Raw genomic sequence first — 10,671 nt, 5'->3', positions numbered from 1 at the left:
GGGAAATAATGTTAGCTCTGTAAAAGCTTCAAAGGCATGAACTAATGCACAATGGCAGAGACACGAAATAAGCAGATCGAAGCAAGAGCAATGCATCTACAGTAAAGAAATTCAGGAAATTTGAAGCTTACAATGGAAATGGCACACTGAGATTCAAAGAAGACTCGCAACAGATCTAGAACATTCCATTCCGAAAACGACAACCGCCGTCCAACACGAAAAGAAGAACCATTCCAATCATAAAGTTGCAATCTGGAGTTGGAAACGCACAGTGAAATAATGCTTCCGGTACCTAGGATTGGAGCAGCAGGTGGGTGTGTGAGCATGAAAATGAAGAACGCATAGGAGGAGGAGAAACCCTAAGAAGAAGGCAGGCAGGGAGGCACTATCGGCTCTGCAAGCTCAAAAGATGGAGACAGAGATGATAGGGGGATACATGAAATGGTGATTTGAAGAGGAAGATGAGGAGCAAATGATGGTGTAGTGAGGAGAGATTTGAGGAGAAGAAAAGGGGGATTTCAATTTTCAAAATAAAGAAGGCGTGTCCTTTTGTGCGCGTTCCGGGAGAGAGAGAGAGAGTATGTCCAGAAGTGGTCTGACAAGCGGAAGCGGCACAGAAGAATTGGGCCCCGCACACGCTCACAAATAAACACCAGGGCGGTGCCGGCGGGTCAGTTTAGTACAATTACAAAAACAAAAAGTTACGTAGTAAAAATTAAAAAATTAAACAGACAAGTTCCTACATATGGTTATTTCTTGTGACAAAAAAAGAGGATTTGAGGTAAATTACGGTTGATTAATATATGGTAGACTTTTGGTTATTGTATATAAGGATTAAGGAGGCCCTCTCATTGGACAAGTTGCTCACATACTGCTGCTAGATAGACACTATCTTTAATTCTTTTGTGATAAATGATAGGCACTATATTTAATTCTGTTGTGATAAATTCTACCTCTGTAACCCGTTGAACTGTTCATACGGACACACCTATTGTCATTTCTAATAACATAGATAGAAGAATAATAGCTAATATTATACGTAGTTATAGTTAGGGATGTCAACAGGACGGGGTGAGGGCGGGGGACATACCCCAATCCCCACCCTCGACTTTCTTTTTCATTCTTCGTCCCCATCCCCATCGGGGAAGGGAAAAATCTCCTCATCTCCGTCCCGTCCTCGGCGGGAAATTCAAAAATGCCCCCATCCCATCTCCATCCCTGATTCTCTATTTTTGTCCTCATCCCTATTCTCATAGGGGCGGGGAATCGGGTTTCTCGTCATGTACGGGGTACAATTGACATCCCTAGCACTTATAGTGGTGGGTATGTAGATAATATAAATAATAGTGATGATGTGAAGATATATATATATATATATGTGTGTGTGTGCGCGCGCGCGCGCGTGTGTAGATAGTTGGTTGAGGTAGATGATATAAGTAGATAGATAAGTGAGCAAGACTTATATGTGTTTTTGTATTTTGAAAAAATAAGAAAAATAATTATATTTCAAACCTTTGTTGAATTGAAAAATAAAAAATAGAACTAAATAAAAAACACATTTTTGTTTTCCACTTTTCTAAACACAATAGAAAAAAATTTCATAAACTAAATGCGGTGAAACTAAACTGGATAGCATGATCGTCTTATATGCCCAAAAATTAATTTTTAAAAAAATAATTGTAATCCGGTCAATTTGAAAAAAATAAAATAAAAATGCTTATAAGCTCTATTATCCCTATTGTAGTCAAAATAGTCAACCTACGACTACAACACTGAAGGCGTACGCTATCGTAACTATTTGAGAGTATTGGCATGTCATTTGAGGACTCATGGCGTGCCAAAAAAAGTCAGGATTTACGTTCTAATCCCACACTATACTTCATGAATGATCAATGACTTGCAAATTTCAATGTAGTTTCAACTTTCAAAAGGTGGTTTGAGTAAACAGAGGGTGAAAGTGGTGAGATTCTCTTCAACTACAACCATTCCCACCTTCCATTTGGTGTGCAGACAAGACTTGCTGCTTCAAATTAGTTTTAGATTTCGATTACAAGCATTATATATACTCTCATATCTTGATGCCTCAAATTTTCAATTTTCTCCTCAAGTGTCATCATCAACCCACTTGTGGTTAGTTGGATCTCATCAATTGTTTATAATTTTTTTTATTTTCTTATTATACCCTATACTCCATGAACTCATCCGATCTCCAAGTCAACTCAATACTAAATTATTGTATACTTTCAATCACAAAAAGACTTGCCATCTATTAGACACAGGAAAATATAAACCAGTCCCTCAATGTTTGTGAAAGGAACCAAATCCTCAATTTGTCGCTTTAAGTAAAATTTCTCATCCATTAGATCAATATATACCCAAAATATTCTAGTAAAATTTATGGTAAGAGCACTAGAAGATAGGGATGTCAACGGCGCGGGGTGGGGGCGGGGGACATACTCCCCATCCCCGCCCCCGACTTTCTTCCCTATTCCCCTTCCCCGTCCCCATCCCCGCCGGGGAAGGGAAAAATCCCCCCATCCCCATCCCCACGGGGACTATTCGGGGACGGGGAATCCCCACCCCGTTTATAATAAGTTATAGAAAGATTTAAAAATTAAACATTAAAAATATTTTAATAAAGAACGCATATATATTCATCTTCAACTTAAAGTAGTATTCAATATTTTACAATTAAACATGTTACCTAAATATACATTTCATGACATACAATGACAAAAATGCTTCTAAAATTATACTCTGTATATATATTATATACAAAGTAATACATATGTGTGTGTTGTGGGACTATACATATACATATATATATATATATATATATATATATATATATATATATATATATATATCGGGGATGGGGCAGGGCGGGGAGAGTACTCCCCATCCCCGCTCCCGTCCCCGGTGGGGAATTTAAAATTGCCCCCATCCCCATCCCCAATCTCCTATTTTTGTCCTCATCCCCATCCCCGTAGGGGCGGGGAATCGGGTTCCCCGTCGGGTACGGGTACAATTGACATCTTACTAGAAGAGAGACTGTGAATGAAGCCTCGTGAATGATGGATGGAACTAATAAGTGTAAGAAAAGAGGCATGTGATACTGACTGTCCATGCCAAGTCCCTAGACATTAAACAATTTTTTAAGTAACATGGGACCTTAGTTCAGACCTGGACATTACTCTTGTAGTCTTGTATTTTAAAGACTCTTGTGCCTGAAGGTTTGTTTGGACAGCAGATGAGAAGGACATGGACAATGGACTAGGTTGCCTTGCCAGGCCTCCTTTTACATAGTATGTAGTGCCTGTTAAAGATTAGCTTAATTAGGTGCAACATAACAGCAATATAATGGCATTCCTAGTAATCCTAGTACCTCTACTTCCTTAGCTTGCATTGGTACTAGGAAGGCTTGGCTTGTATGCCCATTGTCCAACTGTTTGATCCTTGTTTGCTGCAAAATATTTAGCATTTATGTTTTTTTTTTTATATAGTTTTTTGTTGATATTTAATTTCTTATAAGTAATTAATTACATTAGGTTGAGTAATAGTACCACTACTAACATTATTATAACAAATATAATTTGAGAATGATTTAGAACCATGCATTTGGTTATATATAGCCAACATAAAATTTCAAGGCCACTTAATTTTATTTTAGAATCCTTACTAAAACAAAATAATCCAATATAGGAATAGTTTTTCAATTGCCAAATTCTTCTCTTTTTTCTTTTTTTTAATTAAAAAAATTTGGGCTATTGGGTCGGGACCAACCCATGGATAAGAAATGATGGCTAGGCCAGGTCCATACCAGTAGATCACGGGCTACAAACTTCGAGCTACCAGTTGTTATGCTATGGATCCGGGTCTACTTTGTAAGGTGGACCTGAGTCCATAGCATAATTTGCCTCGAGCTACCCATATTCATTGACATTACTATCTAGTTGTGGACATTAGTGTAAAAATATTTCTTACGAAATAATTTTGTTAATAATTTAATATTGAAAATTTTTATTTGCACTCTATAAATAAGCATTTTATTATATTGATTAGCCTTAAAAGAATGTTATTATTATTTTTTTTTTAAAACGAATTGTAAGGATTATTATACATGGGTTTGACCCAACGGCCCAAGATGAAGAAGAATTACGGAGTAATTTAGTAGGATGAGTCGTCCAATTGAGATCAGAGACCCAATTCATCATTATAAACTTCGATAAATTTTTGATTAACTTATCGAATTGACAAAATTTGGTTAATCACTGTTTAACCAAACTTTTTCGGTTTCAATACAACTAGAACGCTTACAGTCAATTGGATGGATTTCTATTTTGCACTGCTAATTGAATACACATAAAAATAAACAAAATATAGTAGTGCTTGCAAATTCGAAACATAAATTTTGATAATTAAAGGATAATGCTAGCACTGCCACATGGAGCCATTTAGTTCGGAAAAAAATTTTAAGAGTTAATTTCATTGTTTGTCTTAAATTTATAATTGGCATTTGGCATTTTACATTTAGTTTTTTTTTTAGAGCATTTCAATATATTGAGTTATAAGTGTTAAATCATTTTTTTATCATAGATTTTTTATAAGATAATATTTGTTTTAACCTAAAAAAGCATTGGCCCACTACAGGGGTTCGATCCTGTATCCACTTACTTTAAACGGTAATAGAGGTGTCATCACACTACATGGTAGTTGCCATGATAAAAAAGAAACTTCGAAATGCTATCGTATTTTAAGTCATTTAAATATGTTTGTTGACCAATAATAAAAAAAATGATCATGTCACAATAATACTAAGATCAATAAAAAATATTCTGAAAACAAATTACTAAAATAGAATAACAACTATAAATCTAACACAAAAATAATATTATCATAAATAATATCTACCATAATCTCAGGTTACTTAAAAATTTGTAGATATATCAATGTGAGAGTTCCTTTCAAACTAAACGTCACTTAAACGCATCAATTAAATACCATCAATTGTCCAGTATGCAAGACGGATCTAATGACAGCGACTGGTAAGTCATATGATGCTACAGCCCAACATTATTATCCAAAAGTCGTTAAGAAATTGTGAAACTTCAGTATATGTAGACGTAGACTGCGTTTGGTTGATGTGAGATTTGTCGACGATGGTTGTTCAGGTGGGGGGTCATTTTCAAGGGCATGCCAAACACACCAACTTGCATGACTAACAACAAAAGACAAATGGCCTGATTATAGGATTTTAGGTGGCGAATCGTTATTATCGAGAGTTAATTAGCACTTAACACCGCACACGTGTCTTTCTCGTATGCCATTTTGATGTTACCGGACAGCTGGATACTGGATACCATGAACAAATATATAAGGTTAATCATTTTTGACTAATTTACATTTTTGTGACTTGTTCATGTGTAATACTTTAAAAAATATAGGGTGTTTATATCGTGGACTATAGTCTACATAGAATTGTGAATTCTAGATAAAAAAGATGTCATTTTTATCTTTAAATTTTAACTACGCAACTAATAATATATTTCAGGTATAAAAATTCATAACACAAGACACATACACATGTTATATATTTACTATATTTTCAAATTTGATTTAGGTAGATAATTTATGTTCTATAAGTACAAAATTTTACACTACACGACATAAATTCATAACATAAGATACACAATATGTTGTGTGTTACATAACTACTAATAAATTTTAAGTACATAATTCATACTTGTAAAGTATATAAAATTATAACAAAAGACACAAAAACTCAAAGTATAAGACACACATACATATATTATATATTTATTTTTCAAATATGATTTAGATATATGATTTAGTGGGAGGTCATGGGTTCGAGCCTCAATGGGGGCAATGTTGACTTTGTTGGGTTTCAGTAGGTTGGGAAAGTATATGAACAGATACTACATGTATCAGGGTCAATTGTGTATTCAAAAAGATATATAATTTATGTTTTATAGGTATAGAATTTCACAATAAAATATATAAATTCATAAACTAAATTGTAGTTCGTAAACTAAATTGTCACTTTTCTATGCCAACCCACATGTCACTTTTTTCTAGCCTAACCCAATTCATATCGTCACTTTTCTCAAGCCGTAGCCCACTTTGTGGTGGTTGGCAAGCTATACAGGCTAATTTTAAAAATAATAAAAAAGTATTAACAAATTATTTGAGCTAAAACACATCTAGTATACACGTACCCTATATGACACTTAAATTCACGAAAATCTATAGGTTTGAAAATTAAAAAAAAAAAAAAAAAGAAAAAAAGAAAAGAGAAAAAAACATTGTATTAACTTATTGACTTAACTTTTAAATTTATTTTTAAAAAATACAATAATTACTAGTGACTACTAGGCAAGCCTACTTCTTTGTGAACCTAAACTTTAAACCACCTCATTTCAGGCCGGTGCTTATATTATAGGTTAAAGTTAACCTAATAAAATGGAGGCTAATATAAGTTCATTTTTAATATATTATATGTTAATTTTTTTTGCGAGCAATTATATGTTAATTTTAATTTATAATACATTAAAAGTGAATATGTATTACACTACAAATAAACTTATATCTAAATATAATGGACATATTAAAAGTGAACCTATATGACTATTTCGAGGTCCACCTTGTAAAGTGAACTTCATAATGCACGATATAATTTGCCTTACGAGATAGTTTAGTGTCAATCCGCTAGCTATCATCCACCTTGACCTCTTTATGATTTGTAAACTATTACACAAAAATAAAGTTTATCTAGTAAACCCACGCAAGTGGTTTTGGACTTCTCTCATAAAAAAAAAAAAGAAAAAAAAAGCTCTCACATAAATGATGGGAGTGGGTTCGAGCCTCAGTGGCAACGACTCACTTTTTGTGCTTCTACTCAAACTTATTTTAGATTATAAATTAATTGACCACTTAAATTGTATTCGAACACATTTTTAGAAAGTTATTTCCAAGCATTAACGTAGTAGGCATGAGTAGATGCTCAGTCAGCAGGGACAACTTTAATTGCCAGTACAGTACAGTATCTTTTGAGAAGCACAAAATTCCTACTCTGTATATACAAAACCTTTTTTTTTTGGTTCGAAAATTCCAAACTGAACAAAATAAATAAACATATATTATATATTTTTTACATTACCAAAAGCCAAAATACCAACACTGTAAAAGTGTAAAACATATTTAAAAAAAAAAAAAAGAACTTGGGCGGTGGTTTTTGTAATGAAAAATATTTTATTGTTTTTCTTCCCGCTTTCTCTTGCTAGCATTTCAAGATTGTTTCAACTTTTTTAATTTCATCGAGAAATTATAAAATATATTGAAGAATAATTATACTTTTATTTATAAAATAAGAAATTATTTACATGCGTGTATATATATATATGTGTGTGTGTGTTCAAGTTATTTTTTTTTAATTTATAAATCAAGAAACTAATGGGATAATGATATCTAACCCAACGTAATTAGTATGAAATTATTATTATTATTGTTGTTGTTGTTGTACAAGATTATATAGATGAAGACACATAAATTCATAAATTCTGTATATTTGAGCACTGTGGACCCTGGTCCACGATATGATCATCAATGTGTTTACACTTGGAGTTGTTGCTATTAAATGTTTAGGTAAATAATTGTAGTTATATTTCTATAAAGTAAAATGTAAAATACACAAGTAAGAATGAGTGGGTGAATACTAGGCAGGTGGGACAATGGATATATACACAAGTATTTATATTATATATATATATGCTCAAAATACCTTTCACATGTATCTGACAATCTGATATCAAATTGAAAAATGTGACAACTAAAAATTATACCTTACAAAAATTTAAAAAATGAAACAACTTTGGTTTTAAACGGAAAAAGAAAACTGCCTGTGGTATTGAAAACGACGTACTAAGATAGAGCCGTGGGCCCCCTTACGTGTTAACCGGCATGCACAATGCTTTTGTCAGCATTTACCAAATGGCGTTACTTTCTACACGTTTGCAGCGTGACCATCTCCACTCCTCTCTTCAACTCCTATAAAATCCACTCTTAATTCCACTCCAATGCAAACCCACTTCGATTCGATTCTCCATTGGTATATCAATGGCCACCCTCGTTTTCCCCGACCACCCCTCCCCCGTCGCCGACGCCGAGGCCATTTACAACGCGTGTAAAGGTACGATAATGATATGATAGATTTTGTGTTTTCTGACAGTGGGGTGGGGCACACAATATCTGGTGTACAGAATGTTTTGGTTCTGTTCTGTTGCGTTTTCTGTTTTGGTTTCTAGATGGTTTATGCAAATATAATGGTATTGTGTGTAGGATGGGGGACGCATGAGAAGACCGTGATCGGAATCATCGCACACAGGAATTGGACTCAGAGGAAGCTGATCAAACAGGCGTACCACGATCAGTACCAGGAGGATCTGATCAGACGCTTCGAGAAGGAGCTTTCCGGCGGCTTGGAGGTTCAATTCCGATCCGTTTGATTTCTTCTTTCTTTGTTTCTTTCTCTTCCGATGATTATTATAATTTGATTTCTGCCGGCGATTGGTTGATTAATTGCAGAGAGCGGTTTACCGGTTGATGCTGGATCCGGAGGACCGCGACGCCGTGCTGTTGCATGTGGCGATCAAGCAGGGCGGCGTTCCAGATTACCGTGTAATCATCGAACAGGCCTGCATCTATTGTCCTGAAGAGTTTCTGGGCGTCAGACGGGCCTACCAGGCCCGCTACAAGCGTTCCTTTGAAGAAGATTTGGCTCAATGTTCTACTGCAGATTTTCGCAGGGTATGTTTATGTATTAATTTGTTCATTATCTTCTCTTCACTTTAATCTCTATAAGGAAAGTCTCCCTACCATATCAGAGCTTAATCTGTGTTGTTGTTGTTGCCTGCAGCTTCTGGTTGCGTTGGTGGGTGTGTACAGGTACTCTGGAAGTGAGATCGACGCTAAGTTAGCACAGGCTGAGGCAGAGATTCTCCACAATGCCATCAAGAAAAAGGAGTATAATCATGAAGAAATCGTTAGAATACTGAGCACGAGAAGCAAGGCTCAGCTCATAGCCACTTTCAATCGCTATAAAGATGAACATGGCATTGCTATCACCAAGGTATATGCATATATATATATATATGTATGTGTATATATATAATGGTTGCGGTAAGCGCTAGTCTCTAGTGGTGGGCGCTAGAGGAGCGTAGCAAGGTTAAGATGACCGGATTAACTTGATAAATTCGATTGAAATGGACGAGTTAATTCAGTCCAGTTAGCCACTAAGCCACTGTCTAGGTGGTAGGGTCGGCCGACGGGCGGTCTAGGTGGTAGAGTCTGCCGAATTAGGCGGGTGGTCGCCTAGGAGGGAAATAGCCATTGGGGCACCTAGGTGGGCCCCTAGACCGAATTTTTTACAACAATGATATATATGCTCTAACCTAACTTAGATCGATGGAAATGGACTTGTTAATACAGTCGAGTTAGGTGGCGACTAGGTGCTAGGCGACTGCCTAGGCTGTCGAGTGGGCCGAATTAGGCCCTCCTCGCCTAGGAGGGAAATAACCACTGGATTTTTACAATAGTTTTTTACAACATACAGTAATATATATGCTCCAGCCTAACCTGGTTGCGTGATCTTAGTCCAATATTAAATTCTTCTTTTTCTTTCTTGCAGGATTTGAAGGAAGATACTGGGAACCAGTACCTAACAGCGCTGCGCATGACGATCCGAGCCATGGTTGACCCACAGAAGTACTACGAGAAGGTAGGTAATTAGGTAATTGACGATTTGATCAAGAGAGTAGCGATTAGCTTCAATATGTGGCTAATGGAGTTGTTAAACGGTGTGTTTAGCTGGTTCGGCAAGCTCTGACGAAGACTGGGGCGGACGAGGATGATTTGATCCGTGTGATTGTGACGAGGGCTGAGAGGGATTTGAGGGACATCAAGGATCTTTATTTCAAGAGGAACAGTGTGACTCTTGATCAGGCTGTTGCCAAGGAGACTTCTGGGCATTTCGAGGCTCTTCTCCTGGCTCTGCTCGGGAAGCAAGAGTGATTCTAGTCTGTCTGGTGTCTTCTTGGGCTTGGCTTTTGAATGTTGGAAAGTTTCATGTTTGTCCAACATGATGATGTTAAGAGAGTTTTGAGTGTGTGGTTAGTTTGTGATTTTCGTGTGTTTTGAGTCAGTCCCCCTTGTGGTTTCTTCTCTTCAGTAATGGAACTTTTTTCATCACCTTTCAATGATGCTCACAAAACCTTAAAAAAAAAAAAGGATAGCTGTGGTAAAGATTCCACTAGGATGATAACAAGATTTGGAATTACAAGAAATGTTACTCACTTGGGAGGCCATATATGTCACTTGACTACAAGATTTTGGTAACTAAATCACATTTTATTTTATTAGTTTAATTATGTTCTATTTTGATAATCTCTAACCTAATATAATATTTTCTATATGATTATGTGTGATTGAATAAATTAGGAAAAAGAGTTAAATTAGTCCCCTAGCCCTAAGTCAAGAAGTTAGTGGGAAAAGAATTATAATTTCATGAGAAAATAATAATGCGGGAATGAAGTTGGAGTTAAAATTTAAGTGTTTGGTTTACATGAATAAAATTAGTGGAAATTTCAATTCTAATGT

General features: G+C 35.6%; 2 protein-coding genes across 4 annotated transcripts in view; one reads left to right on the top strand and one right to left on the bottom strand.

Annotated features, from left to right (window-relative positions):
• The window catches only part of LOC116016587 (E3 ubiquitin-protein ligase DIS1-like), a 4,726-nt gene extending 4,160 nt beyond the window's left edge, over nt 1-566 (bottom strand). For 2 of the 3 annotated variants that reach the window (XM_031256921.1, XM_031256922.1), the window contains exon 1: nt 132-566. The gene's annotated coding sequence lies outside the window, so the exon portion shown is untranslated. The remainder of the gene's footprint in view (nt 1-131) is intronic. The other variant, XM_031256920.1, reaches the window with a different exon arrangement.
• Nucleotides 567-8,078: 7,512 nt separating this feature from the next.
• LOC116017051 (annexin-like protein RJ4) lies at nt 8,079-10,379 on the top strand. The gene is made up of 6 exons (XM_031257564.1): nt 8,079-8,206; nt 8,356-8,501; nt 8,602-8,823; nt 8,933-9,145; nt 9,704-9,793; nt 9,883-10,379. The coding sequence occupies exons 1-6, from the start codon at nt 8,134-8,136 to the stop codon at nt 10,084-10,086; spliced, it is 948 nt and encodes a 315-aa protein (XP_031113424.1). The 5' UTR covers nt 8,079-8,133; the 3' UTR covers nt 10,087-10,379.
• The last annotated feature ends 292 nt before the right edge of the window (nt 10,380-10,671 follow it).

Source organism: Ipomoea triloba, chromosome 4, assembly GCF_003576645.1.
Source record: "Ipomoea triloba cultivar NCNSP0323 chromosome 4, ASM357664v1".
In the NCBI taxonomy this organism is placed as follows: Eukaryota; Viridiplantae; Streptophyta; class Magnoliopsida; order Solanales; family Convolvulaceae; genus Ipomoea; species Ipomoea triloba.
The sequence above is the reverse complement of the archived record's forward strand: the minus strand, read 5'-3'. Positions and strand labels throughout refer to the sequence as shown.